The sequence below is a fragment of the Falco punctatus genome (genome assembly GCF_963210335.1).
Source record: "Falco punctatus genome assembly, chromosome: 4".
Classification (NCBI taxonomy): domain Eukaryota; kingdom Metazoa; phylum Chordata; class Aves; order Falconiformes; family Falconidae; genus Falco; species Falco punctatus.
In genome coordinates, this window is record NC_137583.1 from 2,647,674 (window position 1) to 2,668,393 (window position 20,720).

At 37.0% G+C, this 20,720-nt stretch overlaps 1 protein-coding gene across 2 annotated transcripts in view; it reads left to right on the forward strand.

The window, feature by feature from the left end:
• Positions 1-20,720, forward strand: part of SLC6A11 (solute carrier family 6 member 11) — a 133,387-nt gene that overhangs the window by 19,388 nt on the left and 93,279 nt on the right. For both annotated transcript variants that reach the window (XM_080386162.1, XM_080386163.1), the window contains one exon: positions 10,616-10,748. In XM_080386162.1, the coding sequence (XP_080242288.1) occupies positions 10,616-10,748 (133 nt within the window). The remainder of the gene's footprint in view (positions 1-10,615; positions 10,749-20,720) is intronic.

Sequence of the window (20,720 nt, forward strand, 5' to 3'; positions counted from 1 at the left end):
AGGTGCTTCAGTGAGTACCGTGCTTCTGCACTGGGTAAGAACCTGACACAACCAGACCATGACTAGTTTTGTAAATGTTAGAATCTAGAAGGGAAAAAAGATAGTCTGAAAAGGATCCTTTCTTTTTAAGGCATTCTCTTTCTCAAAGATATGCCCCACTATATGGTATTAACATTATCGACATGCCATTCAGTATGTCATTTTTCCCACGTTGTTGTCACGTTGCAGGTTAGCAAGCCAAAGGAGGGTTCATGCACTAGCCAGTCATGCAGTGTGTCTTCTGAATGCTTGTTTCCTTCATTCCTACTGAGGTTCGAGACTGTATAACATGGATGCAAGTGAAATCAGAATGAAATTAACATGCAGCCCAAGTCACACGTGTTGCTAAGTTTTGATATTCATATGGGCAATGCAGTGTATATTATATGCAGTATAGGAATAGTATGTAGTATATATTGTACTCCAGGGCTTACCATTATAAAGGTTATCCCTGTTAAAATACGTGTTCCCTTCCTGTAAAAGGGAGAGGCCTCCCACACATTTTTGTCTTAAGTCCTGCATCAGGTAGGTTCTCTTCTATGATTTTTTTTTTCTTTATTCTGTTGAGTGTTGTTCACTAAGTGGAGCTCAGAGAGCCTCCTTTACTTTATTTGGCAGCTACCTGATAATATATAGTCCTGTAAAGTATAGAACAGGATGTATGATTTATATCTTAAAACTGAAAAATGTTTCACAGATTTGATGTCACTAGCACATAGAATGTTGCTATACCTATTGCCTAAGACAATATTGTACCATTCTTTACATTTTCTTGTATTGAGAGGTAATGAACCATGCCAGAGAAGAGAAACCTTGGAAAACAGTACAAGTAATAAATACAGTAATAAACTGGGCAGAAAAGTAACAAGAAAACCCTTTTAATGTTCATTTTATTGAAGGAAAATCCTTGTCCTATATATAGTATATGTAGATTTAGAGAAAAGCCCTGAGAATTTTACAAACTTAACTGCTAGCCTTTTGGTTTCATAGTTCTATATCCTTTAGCATTCAGCACAGATTTTTTAAGTTTATCATATGAGTACCGTTATCATATGAGTGTCTAAGGCAGTGGAGAAGGCTGTTGAAAATCTTTAGCTTCTTGCATGCTGTTTAATACTGTTTTTTTTACTTTCCCTATATTCAAAGAAAGGTGGGTGAACTCGCCTTCTCTTAGCCGTTACTCCTTAATTTATGAGAGTTTCAGAGTGTCTAGTCGGTAAACTGGAGGCTACTGACTCAAGCAATAGAGCCTTCTCTGAAATATAACTGCCTGTATATTTATGTATTATTATAAAATAAGCATTCTTTCAAAACTTTTTGTTCCTCTTAAGCTGTTCCTTTTCCACCTTTGAGGTTATGCAGCCCAGATGCATGGATCATCCTCTCTTCCAAATTAGACAAGAATTAGTGCAGATTAGACAGCCGCAGGGAAGTGTCGCAACTCCCTGAGAGATGATTTCAGTACAGGAAACTCCGTGCTGTTAGGCAGAGCTTAGTGTTTTCATAGAATGAAAGAAGCAATCTCAGTACCTGAGAGATCCTTTCAAACTGCTTGCAGTCATAAATGCTGAGGAAGCACTGACTTGAGCAAGAACTCACAGCACCACTGCCTAGGGAGGGTGCAGGGTCAGGTGAGCCTGCAATTTTTAGGATTCTCTATCAGAGTGGGAAAGCTACAGTGATTCAGACAAGAGAGAACAAATGCTGCTGGTGGTGAAACAACTCAAAAGAGCTGTTTCTAAGCCATTCCTGTAGTTGTGTGGCTGGCCACACTCATTAGTAAATAGCATTTCACAAACATTAAATAAGTGGCTGCCTCTCATCTCTGACAAAAATCATGTCACCTTTTGCTTTTTCGTGTGTTCCCAGCAAACATCTCAGCCTTCCAGAGTTTTGGAAGTACTGCAATCATTATGGCCTTACAAATGAGTCAGGTTTTATGACTGTGAACTAGTTGAATAAGCCTCTGGCAGTGCAGCAATCCATGCTGTGGTTGTCTTCATGGCGGTGTTTACCAGAACCTGGGAGGCTGGTAGCTCCCTGGCCTAGCAGTTCAAGGATCCAGAGAGGGTTCTGGTACATGGAAACTGAATCCCACCATTTTCAGAATTCAGTTAATATCTGCTCAAGTTTCTGCGTGTCAGAAGCTGTATACTTGCACATGATGCTTGAATTTGTGTATGAAATGCTCAAACCAATGTATTTTCACAAAAAAATAAAGGCCTTTAACTGCATGAATGCAATGAGAGAAAGAAAGATGAGAGTTTGGAAAACATGTCTTCAGATAGAAATTTAAACTCTAACACAGGAATAAAGGATGTCTGAAAGGTACTGACACTTTTCTAATAAACTGATGGGAAATCTGCAGCACTGTCACTCAAATGTTATGCTTTTTGTACAAGGAGCATGGTAACAAGGTTCACAAGGTAAATATGGACTGGGCCTGAAAAATCTGCACGATGAAAGGTGCATACCAAAACATGTAATAAGAAAGACCCCGGTGCAGTAGCACTGCTGCTGCTTAGTGACTTCATTTTGTTTTCCTTTCATTCCGCACAGCATGCTCTGAGGACAGAATCTGGCCCAGAGTAAAAAGGAACATTGCCACCTATGTTCCTGGCTGAACAGATACAGATGGAGAAGTGACCTCAAGAGGCTGCCGCCTCTGTTTGGGTGGTTTTTGTTTAAAGAAAAATGTCTTGGAAACTGCTCCAAATCAGAGAAGGAACATGAAGGGACCTTCTTCAAATAGATTGAATCTGTTCTTCAGCTTTCCAAATCATGAAATAATGCAATAAGTACGCCGGTACATTCATTTCAACAATGTGTTGGCAGCAGTTAATCCTCTTTCTATTCAAGAGCCTAGTACAACTCTGTGCATTGGAACACTTTATTAAAGACACTCTTTCCCAGGAAAATGTAGTGTTCTCCCAGCCAGTAACGTAGTATTGTAAGCTTTCAAAATGTTCGTTTTCAAATTTGGATGGAAAGGTTACTTTTCAGCTATTGAGTTGTCAGAAGCAGCAGTTATCTCATAATATGCCCCTCTACAGCAATCCCAACAACAGAGGAATTCCTCCCGTCAGATGTACTGAACTACTAAATTGAAAGGTGGTTTAGTACATTCTCAAACAAATTAAAAACATTTTCAGCTAAGTATATAATACTTCTAAAAATAATTTCTTCACAGGATTTTATTGTTCTAAATTTTGCTAGCGCAGATACATATAATGATGTTAATTGGAAGAACAGAGGTAACCATTAGCAACAGTATGTTCCTGGAATGTAGGTAGGAAAAGGTCATTGTATGCTGTCTGGTTTTTGCTAAGTATGTTATTTCATGTGTACTTGAAGCATGCTGAAATTTTCCTATGGCTCTTTTGTCTCTTACCAACTCTGTCTATGGTTTTTTGTTTGTTTTTTTTTAATCCTTGCTTACATTTTAATTCAAGTTAAACTATAAGCTAAAAATAGGCTTACAATATTTGGTACTATAAGCTGTAACCAGGATAAATCTACACTGTAGTAATAATGTCATGATTTTGTTCAGTCTAGTTGTAAATACACTTGGGACCAAACATCAGCATTTCTAATGGCTAATGGGAAACATAAAGAAAACCACCCTTAAGATATATGTCCTGTTATTACACTTAAATTTATCTTTTATTCGTTAGATTCTTGTAACTTTTATCACTTCTGTATTATGTAAGAAAAGTAAAAATCTTCCTTCAATAATATTTAGTCAAGTTATATGTGTGACTAGAGGTAGTGAAACCTTCAAACGCAGTGTGTCTTTGGGTGTGAGACACATAAAAATTCACTCTGGTTTAAATACAACTTTCTATTTACAATCAAAATATCCTGTGTAGAATTAATGATTTGCTACTACAGAATTAAAAACATTACTATGGTTTGAGTTAACCTTTGCATTCCAAACTAACCCTAATATCAATGTAGCTTATTTCCCTCAATATTCTGTTCAAGATGCTGAAATGCCACCAGTCCCCTGGCTTCTTTCCCAGGCTATTGACCAGTTCAAGAAACTGAAGTGCTGCGTATTTTTAAACAACAAAACAAAAAATCCCAAAACAGCTACAACAAGAAAGCAAACAATACCTGCAGCAAATCTTTTCAGACTCTCAGCAATTTCTGCTTTCAATTAGATTAAAAAATCATTAATGATCTGTATCTGCAGGTCTCTGTGAAAGACAAACCTTTTTTCAGCAAAGTTGCACATAGTCTTAAGTTGTTGGCAGAAAATGCAGTATAGCTACCTCCAGTTTGTCATACTGGCAGCTACAGTGGTCCTCTAGGTTCAGAATTATTGTTGATTTTTTTTTTATATATATTTATTTAAAAGTACAATGCTTTCTGGAAACTTTCATTTATTAAGAGAACATTAGATAGCCTTCCTGAATGCACTATCTTTCCCCTAAATGCCCTGCAAGGTAGATGAGTTTGCGGTATTTTTTTGAAGGTAAGTATGTTTAGGCCTTAAGACAGTGGCAGTGGTTAAAAAGTAGTAGTTAAGAGTAGTAATTAACTAGTAGTTAGTTCTAATGATAAAGTTTCAAGGCATTCCAATGAAATATCTGTTAAAGTATTTCCCCTCATTTAATTTTGGGGGATTTTTCTTAAAGACCTTTAGGTTTAAAAAGACTTGATACATATATAAGGAAAAAGATTATTTTTTTTCCCTCCATGCAAGTATGAATTAAACCAGTTGAGCTATAGATCTTACTATAGAACTACTCTTTTTCAAATGCTTGTTACCTCAAAACTGAAAGTATCACTTTCACTGCTGCTGTTCATTCTCTTTCCCTGCATTAAGGGATAAGGAGAAGAAGGTAGTGTAGGGGACTTATAGTGAAGGCTACACTCTTTCTGGTTTTGTTTGTGTGATTTATGCAAGGTCAGGGCAGCTTTTAGATGGAAGCTAAACTGCCGAGAAGCAAGAAGCTGTGATCAACTCTCCTGACCCCTGAATACATCAACCTCACTTTTTGGATGCAGGAGGAGAATCATGTATTTTTAAAATGCTCCCCCTTTCTGTTTTATTGATGTTGAATAAGAGTAGATATGCGGGTATCTACAGTGAGACTGACCTGAGGCTTTGTGAGACCGTCATGTGCTGCGTGCCACCGCCTTTCAAAACCTCCTGCTGCTGCGGCGGTTTCAGGTAGTTTCAGGAGAGCTAAGGCCCTGGCACTGGGGAGAGCTGTGTGGTGCCTGCTGAGGAAATCACTGCTAGCCTCTACACAAGACTTTCTCTTCCTTGAATCTATTCATTGCATACCTTGTATGTTATAGTTTAATTATAGGTTCTGGACTTAGTGCTTACTTTCTAAGGGAAACACTAAACCTTTGTTCTGCTTGAACAAAGAAAATACACAACCATTTACAGCACTTCAGTATATTTAAGTACTCAATCTGGTGCTAACAGTTGAAGATGATTAGCACCATGCCTTTTTTAAATGGGAGCAGCAGGGATAATTGTGTTGAGCCATTAATTTGCCATTTACTTTCTATGACACTCCATGCAAAAGAATCAGGCCAAGATTTTTTTGGCTGGGTAAGGGAGGTGTCTCAGCTATCTGAGACTTCTCACAGAGCATTCAGAAAAGGCTGAGCATTGTCTTTCTTCAGACCGCTTTCAGAAACTGGTTGCTTTTAAAAATCCTCATCTTGAATCTTCACTGAGAATTGCGTTCTTAAGACAAAGGTATCTTTTGGTGTGTGAAGCATTCTAAGTGTGAGAGAGAGAGAGAGTAATAACATTTATTAAGAAGTTCTTATGCAGTTAGGGAAGAACAGCGTAGTAATTCAAGTGACTGGCTGCTGAAATGGATTGCTTTGACAGCTTGATTTGGATTATGGTGCGAGTCTAATATAATTCTGCAAGCTCTGTTTGAGTCCCGAGTACGCTATGGATCAGTTGTACACTTCCATCATGATTGCTATTTTGCAATGTGGTGGCAGCACAGCGGAATCATTATTGAAAGCTCCCCATGCCTTTTTCCCACAGCACACAGTTTGCAACTGTGCTACAAGACAGCTGAATAAAGTTTGATATCTCAATTGACACATTCACAGGTGTGGAAGTTGAGGAGTGATTGTAGTCCTATGTGTAACTGTTTGCAGGACGTGAGTATTGAGAGGTACTGTGAGACGAGGCAGGTGGAATTCAGGGGAACCAGTGATGGATGTGATGCAGTTCTTCATCCACATAGATATGCACAAATTTTCAAGTGAGGAGGTTGCCAGTCTCTCTTAAATACATTTACCAGTCCTCCAGCAGCCGCTCCTGTTGCTGGGGGTTTGCCCTGTAGCAGGTTTTGTCATGAAGACAGGGTCTGCTGCTGAGGTTCAGAGCTGTCTGAACTGGCTGGCTCGTGTACCACCGCAGCATGGCGATACCCGTGGTGTGCTACTGGCAAGTAACTACTTGTAATACCTAGCGCAGGCAGAGTGCTGTCTTTCATGGCTCTACGGCATCCAGTAGCTGAGTAAGCTTCCAGATTCCTCCATGGCATTGCTTTCTGTTACTGCAGCTGTCTTACATGTGCTCACACCTCCCAGTTTTGGGAAACAAATGCTACTTATGTTTAGGTGCATGTGTATATAAATAATAACTGAATAGCCAGAAAAAAAAAAGAAAAAGATATATGATTTGGTTGAAACATAAGGAAATCTGTTCATTATTATTTTTCAATGAAAATAAAGCTAAATGAAAAAAGTTTGCATTTCATGATTATTGTGGCCCAAACACAAAAAATTTGCTGGTTTTTGGTGGGTTTTTTTTCTGCATATTTTTTTGGTTTAGTTTTCTTTTTCATTAAAAAATAATTTAAAATGTAGTATGTAATTTGAAAATAAAAATTAGAACCTTTCTAAGCAATACAAAAATCTTTAGGCTGCCTCTGCTTGTCTTGTGATTTTTCTCTCAATCTGATTGTGAAGTTCAAACTGAACTTGGACCAATCTCTTTCTAACCTGCATCTTTAAATCAATATAGTAATATTAAAAAAAAAAAAATCAATTGCAGCTATAAACTGAAAATTATAGGTAATATACACTTGTGTGTTACTGTAGAACGGTTGGATATGTATAGTCTCACAACAAAACTGTGATTTCCATATTGCTGGTATATAGTATATAGATGTGCTGACCATACATTATGCTATGTGCCAACAGGCTAATAATATGCTGCTTTCTTTTCATAGGGTTGAAAAAGGTCAGAGTGTTTACTCTACAACCATGTTTTCTTGATATTAGTAGCTGCATCTGTCAAAACTCTTCCTCCTTAATCCTGCTAGGGCAGAAATCTTGCTGGTGGGTCAAGATAGTCTGGTAGGCTTTGCATGGAAACACTGGTGCCCAGATGAGGAACAGGAAAGCCAAGATATTTATTGGCTAGTTCTTTTCCACGACAGTAATTTATAGTTTAAGGCTTTTTAGTCCATCTATAAAATGTTTTTGGTTAAAAAGAGACTTTTTAGTACCTGCAATCAAAATAGGTATCTCTGCTACTTGTTCTTTGCTTTGCCATCAGGTTTCTGTGGTGAACTGTTCATTCTTAATGTGTCTTTCAACATGGTTATCCATAGCCTGTTGTCAGCACACACTCATTGGTATTTTGTTGCTTAGACCCTGTTTAATCATATTATACCACTTTTTTGTCTTGGCTCTTTTGCAAGTGACACCCTAATATTCAAGGTGAGCTAAGAATTCAAGGATTTCTTCTGCTTTTTGAATGAGAATTTATAAAGAGGGTGGGTGTCACCCTAAGTTGAATTCCACATGATATCATCTGGCAAATTGCTTAGATCAACTTGAATTTTAAGTATCTATTTAATCAGCCTTTCTGTAAAATTATGGCTCAGTGATGTTATTTTCAAATCTAGACTGTAGATACAAAATGTGTGCTTCCCGCTCTTGATTAAAACGTATCCTTCGTTAAAAGCTATACCTCTCTTCATTTTTGAACGCATTTTGATGACAGTTCTTCAGGTTCTTTGCAGGTCTTAGCTAGCTGAGGGTGTTCCATGATAGATCACTTCTCTCCCTAAGCCAGTGATGGCAGAAGCTTTGATGAATAAATCTAGTTACTGGGTGAGCAGAAAATGTGGATGAGGTGGCAGTAATTTTACATTTAAGCACGTGACACTTTATATTGCAAAGAGTTTGTGTAACCTCTCTCCCTCCTCTCTTTTTTTTTTTTTTTTTTTTTTTTTCTTAAATGTGGAAGGATTTTCTACCTCTCTGTTCATTGGAAAATGAGATGACAAACCTGAGGCTTTGGGGGTTTGGGGATTGTTTTTGTGTTTTTTCTTTAACCTATTAAATTTTGTCCTGCCTTAGCTAACAATAAACTTTTAGCACATATGTTGTAAATGGGTTTACCCCAGGGCCACAGCAGGAACAGCAGCTGCAGCTCTTGAAATGTGGGAAAGACAGAACAGGTTCTGCAGCATCTGTATGGCCATCTGAAAGTCTTGCTGAAAGTTACATCTTTTCATTTTCCCACCATACCACCAGCTGTTGATGTCTCCATCCTCCTACTCCATCATTAGTGGCAGGTGAAGGAACTTCCTTTCATCCTCATCAACCTTCTGCTAGTGAAAGCAGAAAGAACTAGATCAGATTCCTCCCCAGGTAGCCCCAACATTTATTCATTTTAGGCATGGCCTTGAGTTGCATGATCATACTTTATATTCCCTGGATTGATCGCCTTGGCTAATGACTGAATCAAATGCAAAAGGAGGAATTATTTCCTATGGGTAAATATAGGTTGGATTTTTTTAAAAAAAATAATACTAAACTCAACCTAAATACATTTTATTGTATAACTATATGTTATATACTGTGTAACTATACGCACAGTCATGATGTACATAACAGTGATTATTATAGGGCTTTTAACTACATCAGAGTACCTGTGAAATTCAGGTCATTTGTTTTCAGTCATGATGTCTCTGGGAGGGGTGGTAGTGTAAGTCTGGGTTTCTGTGGTTGTATAGATACCAGGTAATACAGGTTTTAGAGAAAAGTTTGCTCGTGATAATTTGTGTAAAGTTGAATGATGGAAATTTTTATGTGTATATGTGCATACAGGTGTGCAAATAAATTTATGGAAACACACATAAAATGAAATATAGAATCTCTATAGAGATTTCTTTAAGCTGATAAAAGGCATGAATGAGACTGCAATGAATTATTCTTTGTATATAATTAGTAAATGACTAACTGCTTGCTTTGAAGTTGTTTAAAAATGATGAGGTGTTTCCAAATTTCTGAATATATAGAATTTAAATCCATATCAACTTCTGACCTCACATACCAGTTAAATCATACTTCTAGATTCCTGAAAAAATAGTCTTGTAATTACCTTTTAAAAATCTAAAAATTACATTTTAATTAAATGGTTTATTTCAGTCTCAAGAGCAATTGAAAAATCTCAAGAGAATTCATGAAAATATTGAGCATTATAGGAATAAATTCTTGCTCTTGCTTTTAACTTCTTCATCCATACAACTAGTAGTACCCATGTTTTATTTACAGGCTGCTAAATAATTTACATTTTGTTTAAACTGAATGTTTACTTAAAGTAAAAATAAAAAGTACAGTGCATCTCCCAAATAAAAGCATACTTTTTATTTTTAAAAAATCATTGTTGTGACTAAAATGCAAGCCCAGATTTCTGGAAACTAACACTGAAGCCTGGTTCTGCAGGTTTCCTGTGTGAATACCCGGAACTCACTTGATTTTTCTGTTCCCTGTTTCTTGTTGGGATAACAAGAAACTCCAAAACTTCTTCAGTCTTTGTCCTGTTTACTAAGTTAGTCAACACTTTGGCTCTGAAGTGTGAGGTGCAAGGCGTAGGGATGTTCCTAAAATATACAAGGACTTACCTTTTTAGAGCCAAGTAGCTACAATTTGAGATACAGTTTTCAAATAGTAAATGCAGTACATATTTTTGCTGATCACTTACCACAAAAAAAAGTTTGCTTGTAATATATTAATGTTTTAAGATTAGTGTTTCCTAAATAAAATCCATCTGGAACATGTCATGATGTTTGACAGTATTGAAAATAATGTTCTAAAATGATAATTTCAGGTACAAAAAGAAATGTATGAAAAAAAATATTATGAGGTAAAAATAAAGGTTATAACTTTTTTCTGAGGGAAAAAAAACCCAACAACCCAGTAAAATTCAAAAAACACTAAGTGTTTTATTTGGGGCTTATATATGTCAGTTATTTATTCAAAGAAATTTGGGATTTATTTTTTTTTTTTACTTTATACAAAAGCTATTTTCATTTTTTATTTTGTTACTGACCTGGAAAAATTAATCATTTGTTAATTTTTATGGAGATGTAAAATCCATTGAGAATACTGTATTTTTTTCCTTCTGGCTCTTCTATCTTAATATGGTACATTTTCAGAAGTCAGTAACTAGGAAAGTCCTCGGTTGAAGGTGATTTGGTTTTAGGCCAGTGTTTTATATGTAGTGCTGGTTTACTTCAATATTATTTTTTTCCTTTTTTTTTTTTTTTTTCCTTTCTTTTCTTGGAAGACGAAGGGTGCTAGCTATATCTGATGGAATTGAACATATTGGGAATCTTCGTTGGGAACTTGCACTGTGCCTCCTTGCTGCTTGGACTATCTGCTATTTTTGCATTTGGAAAGGAACAAAGTCTACTGGAAAGGTGAGGTTAAAATTCTGTGCATCAGCTCGATTATGATTGTCATGCTCCATACCTGTATTGTCATTTATATTTTTTTAAATCACAGCAGTAGAATTTCATGTGCACCTTGCATTGCTGAAACTAACTGTACTTGTGGGTGTATAAATTGTAATACTAGGTAACTAAGAATCAGTCTTACTTTGTATTGTTTTGTTCCTCTTGCTGGTCATGATTTGCTTTTTCCTTAATTCTGTTAGATGAAGCTGGTTGTTTATGTTTTGGTTCAGCTTTGTTAGTTTGGCAAACTACAATACTGGCCAGTCTTCGAACCCTGAAATCGTAACTGGGTTGTGTTGATTCCTCTGCATGAAGTATCCAAAATTTGAATTTTGTCCCAAACAGAGAGGAGCTGAGACACTCAGTGACACAGGTAAATTACACACATAAACAGAGAGAATTTAGGAATATGAGCAACCTACAACAGATGTGAACAAATGTAAATGGAATTTTTAAAAAAGCAGAAATAATGAAAAAAAACCGCAAAGACAGAGGGACATGTTAGGGGAAAAAATAAAAATATCTAATACTCACGACTTTCTGAGAGAATGCTACTCCATACTGGACACCCAGTAGAGAGACACTATTTCACAGCCTAAGCAAGTCATAGCACGATGGAGAGATTGCCCCAGAGTAGCAGCAGATATAGTTCTGACTATAATATATGATTAATCAACAAAACAGAGAGAGGAAAAGAGCCATAGTTCAGAGGTGGGGTGGGGTCTAAAAGAAGCACTGGTTTCTCATGTTGGAACCAAAGAATACATGGAAAAAAATTGGTGGTTTGAAACATTTTGTGCATTTAATTTTCAATTGTTTATTAGTTTGGAAGTGTGGTTAGATTTTTTTTTTTTAGTAGCCTACATTTATAAAGGAAATGTTTGAAATAGAGTGGTTTACTTATCTTTAATTTAGAAAATGTAAAAGTGAATATTTTCAGCTTTCTCAACCACACATCCTTCTCCCTATTAAAATTTTGACTGAAATTATTTGCTGAATTCTGTCTGTATTTGCCAACTTTTTCAGTCAATGTGGTACTGCATTTTTCATTTAAGTATTTGCACACACAGGTTTATGCATTCCTACTTTTACCAACTCACTGCAGGAAAAAAGCTAAGACTGTCAAGGGATACATATAAGCCTGAATAGAGGAAAAAGGAGAAAAAACATAAAGAGAAATATAGAGAAGCAAAGGTGATACAAGGGAATGACAAGATAAATGTCCATATGTCTTTGAAGCATGTACTCCAGGGAGGTACAGAAGTGGTTTAGAGTTGTCTGAGGAGCTACAGCTGGCAGTGAAGAAATTAAACTGAGCAAAACTAATTTTCTGTTTTCCATCAGAAAGAAAGTCTGAAGATGGAGATCTATTCTACCATAGTGTAATCTGACCCAAGGGTGGAGGAAAAAACATGTACTATGAATGCATATGCGTGCGTGCATGCGAGGTTGTGCAAAAACTGCACTGTACTGAAGAAAAATAGCATTGGTAGAAATCGTTGGCTGATAGGGAGAAGCTCTAGTGATTTTGGAAAGGATGTATTTTACCTTTCTGCATCTCTGTTTTACAGTCAGATTTTTATTGTTCTTTATATACTTATCACATGGGATTCCTTCAGCTTAAATCATTACCCCAAAAACAGATCTTGCATTTTGGGAGTAATGAAGGTGAAACTGACTTGTCTGACTTTTTTTTTTCCCCTTTCTTTTTTTTTTTCTTTCTTTTCTTTTTTTTTTTCCTATCTAAAATCTCAACTTACTGGTAGGTGGAATAAATTTTATTTGATGTTATTTCAGTGTGATTTTTGATAACCACCTTTCTGATGACGTTAGGTGAAACAGCCTGAGACAGAGATGCGTTTTGCCCATTTGAAATGGAACGATAAGATTTCCAGCTAAGCAGAAATAACTAGCAGTTGTGCAACAGAAGTGCAAAGAAGATGGAATTAATACTCAGTATTCAGCTTTATAGGCCTCAGGTTTAAAAATAATAGATCAGGGTCCTGTAAGAAGTAGACTCATCGTATATTTACATTATTTAATTTGGTTTAGCACAAGCAGCAATTGTGTTTCCAAACCCATGAGGAAGCAGGCTGGTAGATTTCTGTGTTCCTCAGGAGACACCATTGTATCCAGCAGCCTGCCTATGCAGAAGATCCATTGCTTCTCATGAAACGTGCAGTAAGGATCTTTCAAAGCCAATATTGATGATTTCTTTTTCCAGTTCTGTTCTTGTGATTAGTAAGGAAAGCTTCTTACTAGATGAATGTGTGATACTGCAGTTGGTTTCCAGTAATACGTTTTTTCCTGGACATGAATTCACTGTTTGGATGTACTTAGAATTTTAATATTCTTATGCTTGCCACTTATTAGAGCCAAAGTCATTGTAAATCTGTGCCATCTCACTATCTTCCCAGACCAGCTAAACAAAAACATAGAAGCCAAGTGTTGTGGATGCTACAAAGCATTGAAGTGCTCTGAAATATAGATGACAGAGCAGACTTCTGTGCTGCAGTTTCCATTTCTGATATATTGGCATTTGAATAGTACATATTTAAACTCATCCGACCATACTACTTCACACTAGATTGAATTCATTATATGCTCATTTCCAGGAAGCCTTTAGAATTGACTTCTAGATTTTTACCATAATGTTAAAAGTGTGTTTTAGGCTAGCCTGTTAATTTTGCTATACACTCTAGTTGGATTGAATAATTTCAATTAAATAACACGTTTATTCAAAGCAGAAAACTTCTTGAAGTTTTATCTCCTTTGGAAACATTTTCAAAGGAAGATATCTGTGGGACAGAATAGCTAGAAAGAATGAGGACAGGGGAAGCAGAAAAAGATACTATGGAGAAGGGGAGAGAGAGACTTGGCATCGTCATACAGCTATGTTCTGTGAAATATTCAATAGCTTGGCTTACTCTTTTCCTCTTTCTACTATGCATCCTAATGCATGATGAAAAAAGAAATTCGAGCCTTAAAAGCTGTCATAAAATAAAAACATCATTCCCCAACTAGCACTACCACAGAACTCATCTACTTAGATTATGAATATTTAATATTTTAAGATATAAAATACATTAAATCTAACAAACTTTAACTGCAAATGAAGTGCTTGTGACAGTGTTAACAAGAAGTTTCAAACCCTCTCATTACTGTTCTTGAAAGTCATTACTTTCTCACAAAACATATTAGTTTCCTATTCCAACAGAGGTGTAATATCAAAATAATTTCAGGTGGTTCTGGTGACTTTCAGGAGAATGCAGATTTGTGCCTTTTCTGAGGTTCGTGCCATTAACTATTCAATCTTAGGTCTGAAGTTGTAAGTATGCTAGCAACATTTAAAATGTTGCATATATACTAAAGACGGGATCTTTGAATGAGAAACTCAAAATCAAAAGGGGAAAATTAGACAATGTAATGTCATCATAATGTTATGTGTAACTTGAAAGTTGCCGAGTTTGGTAATATCTGATAGCCATCTTATGAAGAAGTATTTTCACTAGAGAGCACCAAATATTTCCAAAGATCAGGTAAGAACTATGTAGAATGCTGAAGGAAGTTAATTTTCTAAACATTTAAAATATTGATCGAGACTCTGATTATTAGGACTTGGTTTAGTGTCTTGTTTTTCCAAGCTATTTTTGATTGCTAATTATTACAATTCTGAGCATTTCTGTCATGTATACACCTACTTAGTTGCTCAGTCTTGCTAATTTTTGATCCTCAAATAAGAGTAATGAACTCTTCACGTACCAGGGAACTGGTTCTTTTTTTGGATCTTGACTATCCATTTATTAATTTGACAAAATGTCCTTGTACTTTAAACTTTGAGCAAAGGACACCAGAAATTCCTAATCTTTTTGTCCTAAATTGCTTGCTGAAGGAAGTAATCTTAATGCTTCCTTTTTTTTTTTTCTTTTTTTTTTCTTTTGTTTTGGTTTTTTTTTTGGATGAGACTAAGGGAATTTTTCAGATATCACTCCTCCGAGCTCATAGTGTCTCCTTGCTTCTAGCAACTTCTGCACAATTCCTTTTGAAGTGAGGAGGCTGGTAGATCTAGAGTTATATAAAGGTATTATGGTAATCTCCGTCTTATTCATCAGTCCATTCCTTTTCTATTCAAGCATCTTGCTTACTTTTTAAATGCATCAGCACTTCTGTGTCTGGTACTGATATTGTTAGTTTGGAACCCTGAACCCTGTCTGGTACATGGATTCATAGAATCATGAAGTTATACGGGTTAGAAGGCATCTTGAGAAGTCACTTGTCCAGCCTCTTGGCCAAATAAAGATCAACACTGAACTCAGAATGTTTTGATATTTATTTTTTTTGTGCTTTGACTGGCTGCATTGTAAAAATCTCCAAGGACAGAGATTTTGCTTGTCTTGGGGCAACCTATTTCAGTGCTTAATTGTCTTCATGATTTTTTTTTCTTGTATTTTTTCTTACATGTAGGTTTGTTCCAATATTTAATTTTGTTACAGAATTATAATTTTTTTCCCTTGCTTAGCTTATTGTATTTCTGTCATCCACTCCTGATTAAAACACCTTTGTGTCATCTGCATTACTACATAGCATGAGTTTGCCTGCAGTTACTCATGCACATAAAATCACAGAACCATAGAATGGTTTGGGTTGGAAGGGACATTAAAGATCACCTCGTTTCAAGCCCCCTGCCATGGGCCACCCTCCACCAGCCCAGGTTGCTCCCAGCCCCATCCAGCCTGGCCTTGGGCACTGCCAGGGATGGGGCACCCACAGGTTCTCCGGGCAGCCTCTGCCAGTGCCTCATCACCCTCACAGTAAAGAATTTCTTCCTGATAGCTCATCTAAATCTGCGCCTTTTCAGCTTAAAGCCGTTGCCCCTTGTCCTATCACTATCAGCCCTCGTAAAACATCCTTCCCCAGCTTTCTTGCAAGCCCCCTGGGGTACTGGCAGGTGCTACAAGGTCTCCCCAGAGCCTTTCCTTCTCCAGGCTGAGCAACCCCAACTCCCTCAGCCTGTCTGCACAGGAGAGCTGCTCCAGCCCTCTGGTCATCTTCACGGTGGTCCTCTGGGTTTGCTCCAACAAGTTTATGTCCTTCTTGGGGGGGGGGGGCGGGGCAGCGCTGAATGCAGGACTGCGGGTGGGCTCTAGGCTAAGTTAATAGCTGCATTTTTTTTTTCTTGAGTCTTTCTCTCCTAGTCAGCATCACTGGCCTATTCATGAATGGGAGTGGCAGCTAATTAGCACAGAATATGTCACACAGCCATGGGACAACTGACCAAACCTGCTCATTTCTTTGTGATATCATTGCACGATATGCTTCTGTTCTCTGTGCTGTGTAGAAGAGCTACTACTTCTGCTCAGTCTGTAAATCAGGAAGGTTGAATCAAAAGTGTTAAAAAGCTCCCTGCAGTCTTGCTAGTGTTTTCAAGTATCGTTATTAGAATGCAAGTATATGCTACACCCCTAGCTTTACATTTTATTTGTGATAAATTATGTTTGAAAGCAAGCCACAAAGAGAAAAGCAAAACTTGTAAAAAGGAAACTAATATAATAATGACAAAAAATTTGGATCTAAGGGCTGGTTTAGGCAGTGAGTATTTGATGTGTAATAAATGCCATAAACTGCCCCTTGTCCACATGCAATTTGCATTTCTTGGAAAATCAAGCTAAGACCTTTTCAGTTGTATTGCAAAGAGTTGGACCTAATCAACAAATAATGCAAAGTCTGCTAAAGACTTCAACAAGGTTGAAAGACTGCAAAAGGTTATTATGGGTAAACAATGCCAAAAAGCTTCCATCTTACAGTAAGCTGTAACTTACAATTTTGCTATATGAATTTATACCCTAAACCATTTTCTTTGCCATGTATTCTATTTTGATAGAATACATTATTAAATAATGGTTACAAAAGAGACAACAGAAAAAGCTTGTTCCTTACAAAATAGTAAACTGCATTCATATTTACAGTGTGTTCCAGTTCATTCTCTGAAACCTTTCCATAAAGAAATTTGGGTGACAGCAATAAGTGTAATTATTTCTGATACAATTTGTCTGGGTAACACTAACTTGAAAAGGATCTGGATAGCTAGTGGAAAATTGCTTTTGGTCTGGGGAAACTTTTAGCAAACAAAAAATTGCCTGTTGTAAAACTATGGGTCAGTTTTTCTCATTTTATGACTCAAAGTCATCATTTTCTGATATGATATGAAGTGTTAGAAGAATATTAATGTCTACCTTCAAGTGTTTCGTGTCATTTAGTATTAGGATATCATACTGCTTGCGTGACCACTAAGACCAACACTTACATAGGTTTTGGATCTTTTTGGATTGAGTTCTCATTAATATCGTAAAGACTATACTTCTATTCTTTTGCCAGAGCCAAATCAAAATATTCTTCCACACTGTTTTGTACTTCTCCATTAGCAGCTGGACAATATGTGATAAGAAATCCTTCTCACATTGTTGCAGGATCATCTGGAAGGGGTCAAATCTCATAAGTCTATTCTAATTTTTCTGAAACTAATTTATGTTTCACAGATGTAGGCTTCAGTAATCAATGAATTTTATTCTGATTCTGACTTTTCAATCTTTTGATCCTTTCCTGCTCTTTGTGTTGAGTTCCCTGAAGTTCAACGTTATCCTGATCTTAGAATGTCTTTATGCTCTCTCCGCTTGATATACTTTAAAACTGCAACAGAAGGAGAGGCTAATAAAAACAGAGGGTGGTGCTTAGAGGTAAGGTCAGGAGTGTTGTCCTAACTTGACACAAGAACGTGCAGAAAGCATCAACTTTTTCACAGGTATCAAGTGATTATAAAACAAACTAGAGGAGTAGACCCAGAGCTAAAAGGGTGTCCCCCCTGTAAAAAGCTGTGGATGTTGCTCTAAAACAAATTTGCTTGTTCTTTTGGATCATAACCAACTTGGAAAATGTCTTGCATGCTGTCTCATCAGGCTTTGACCTGAAAACATGGTAGAATATGGTTCTGTTTTATCACTTGCTACCCTTTTTACTCTGTAGGTACTCTCTTACCCATAGCACAGAACGCATTGCTGAAAGGTATTGCTGTGTTCACGTCTCGGTGCTACATAAGAAAAAACTGATTTAGCTATTCTGTCTGCATAAACATGAGCTGCCTAAGATGCTTGATTAAATAGTCCTGCAAGCCAAAACCTAAAATAATAGATTAATGATTACACAGTATCTCCTCATGAAACATTTATGACTTCTCTCCTAATTTATCATTGAATGGCCTCATACTATCCATTGCATCTCTAAAAAGGATACTGTTTGGTTAAGAAAATAATTTGCAGTTCATCTTTGTAAACTATTAGAAATGACCTTGCAAGCTTTCTTAGTGATATAGCTAATGTATATAAACATAAAAATATGTGGCATTCTGATTTTTTCAGTAGTCACTTTCATTATTGATTCAAGTATTTTACTTTCTACCGTGACATCATTGCAAAAGTTATAAACACCTTAGCAAAGCAGAGAACTTTCTTAAAGGAGCAGCATTACTATTTTACCTATCATGAGTAAGCAGGATATTGGGTTGAATATGTGTGATGGCATAATTTGTGATTTTACTCTTATGCTATTGATTTTTTTCTTTTTCCTGTGTGTGCATAGTGTCTTCACCTGTGATTGTTCTCCATAGTTCTTTTCTGCTTAATGGTTCTGATGAGAGCCTGTCTTACTCTAAATGTTACATTTGGCAAACTTGGTTAGATTCCATGTAGACTCCCAGATTTTTCATGGTTTGAGTGTTTTATTTCAGCTTTACATGTAAAACTTAGGCAAGAGTCCTTAAAATGCACCTGGCAGCCTTACTAGCTGTGATCAGTATGAGGATCTTAAGCTGGACTTCATGAAATTTATTTTGTAACTGCATGGCTTTTGTCCTTCCCAATGCTGCACTGTTCCTTATTACTTAGTTCCACTGATCTGTTTGATTTGCTGAGCTGAACACAGTGAAGGGCCATTTAAGTGTAAATTGTCAAGAAATGTTATGGAAGTCTATACTAATTCTATGTGTTAAAAGACCAGAGATAAGAGAAAACAGTAAGGCACAGCCTGTTTGATTGGGGCGCCTTGGCATAAGCCTATTAAGAATAATAAAAAATGGCTTGGTAAGTAGTTCTGACATTATTGTTAATATGTGAATGTGATGGGCAGGAAACAATCACTGAAAACTGTAAGACTATTTATAATGAATAAATAAGACGGCCAATGAAATGTACTAAAATATACTTAATTAGCATCCACATTTTAGCAAGGTTTAAATAAAGGTGTAGGGCCCTTTTTTATTTTTTTTTTCACTCCATAGTGCTGCTGAAGGCCTTCTGCCCCAGGCTGCAGTTCTGATAGACCTGAATAGTTCAGTACAAAATAGATGTCTGAGCTGTTGAGAGTTTATTCTAACTTATTTATTGAGAGTTTATTCTAACAAATCAAACTCCTTGCTATGCATTACTAGGGGAAAAAAAAAAAAAAAGGCTGCAACTGTACTTAACATCTTATTATTACTTTTTCTTTAATATTACTGTTATTGAGGAAAACAGCAGAATTTATGTGAACAGTTTAAAATGCAAGATGTAAGCGTCAGGCTTTGGCTGGCTGAGTGTGGTGTCATCTCTCACTATTGAACTCTACACGTTCCACTCTTACCTCTTTTTATAGGTTGGCAGCGCTTCACTGTTCATCCCCCCCGGACAACTTCATTATCCAGGCTGAAGAGAATAGAGGGCACACTAATAGTAAATTATTTCAACCTTTTGCCTCCTTGCCCCAGCTCATATTTGTTTATATTTTGTGAATGATTTATATGGTTCTCAGATAGTTGAGTTTTTTTCAATTTTACATAGCAGCTACTCAGAATGTCAGGATTTTGAAGGCTTTTCCCCTTCATTCCAATAGATTTGGATCATCTGCCAAGGCCATCACTGTTAGAATGGATCCCTGTGGCAGAAGACCGACCCCACGGAGCTGCCCACCACAGGGCAAGCAGGGAGGGCCAGCAGCTGCTGTGCCAGCCTGTGTATGCCTGCTTGAGCTGGCCTGTTTGCATCAGACCCCTTTCCTCATGCTAGGTAGTGCCATGGGCTGATTGTCTATCCTCAGAGAGGTCTCTGCTCAGCCCCTCTGTAGCCCCCTTGTTTCTCTCATGTTGCTATACAAAAACTAGTGTCTCACCCCAGAGTGATAAGGTTTTTCAGCTTGCATGCAGGTTTGTTCTGGGTAAACTGCAATGCACTCAGTCTGAATCTGGCTTTAGTGTCTTTGAAATAGTTTATCACACCGTTGGCAGACCTGAATAGTGTTTATATTTCTGACTGTGGACAAATTTGTGTTAATTGAGAGAGGACTCAGTTTCACATCTCTTTCATAGTAGCGCACTCTGTTCACATCAGAGTGCCTTCTAATTTACAGGTGCGCAAAAAGGACTGGCATATAGATCTAAACCAAGAAAAAAAAATGAAAAGAGTGTATTGATCTGGTTTAAAATACAAGCAGAAAGGCAGTGTATCAAGACTAATGCATGAAAGATGTGGAAAACCTGCTAGGATTAGGATGTTCCTTTTCCTTGAGCTGATTGCCAGCAGGACACTGCATTGTATCTAGTGTGTTTGAAGACCGCAGGTTCAGAGATGGACTTCCCATACCTTTCACCCATCACTTTCTCTGCCCTCCCATCAGGAGTTAAGCCTTGCTTGCCAGCAGTTAAGACTCAGTCACTAGTCCCAAAGAAAATTTATTTCTCAATAGCAGGCTATATAAAGGCCTTAATGGATTCAATGAGGCAGAAAAAAAGAGTAAAAGGACAGAAGGAAAAAAAAAATTAGAGAAAGATGTGTGGAAGGAAAAAAAATAAAAAGAACTGGGGCCCATTGTAGGAGCCCAGGAAAAGGAACTAGGCAGCAATGATTGTATCTC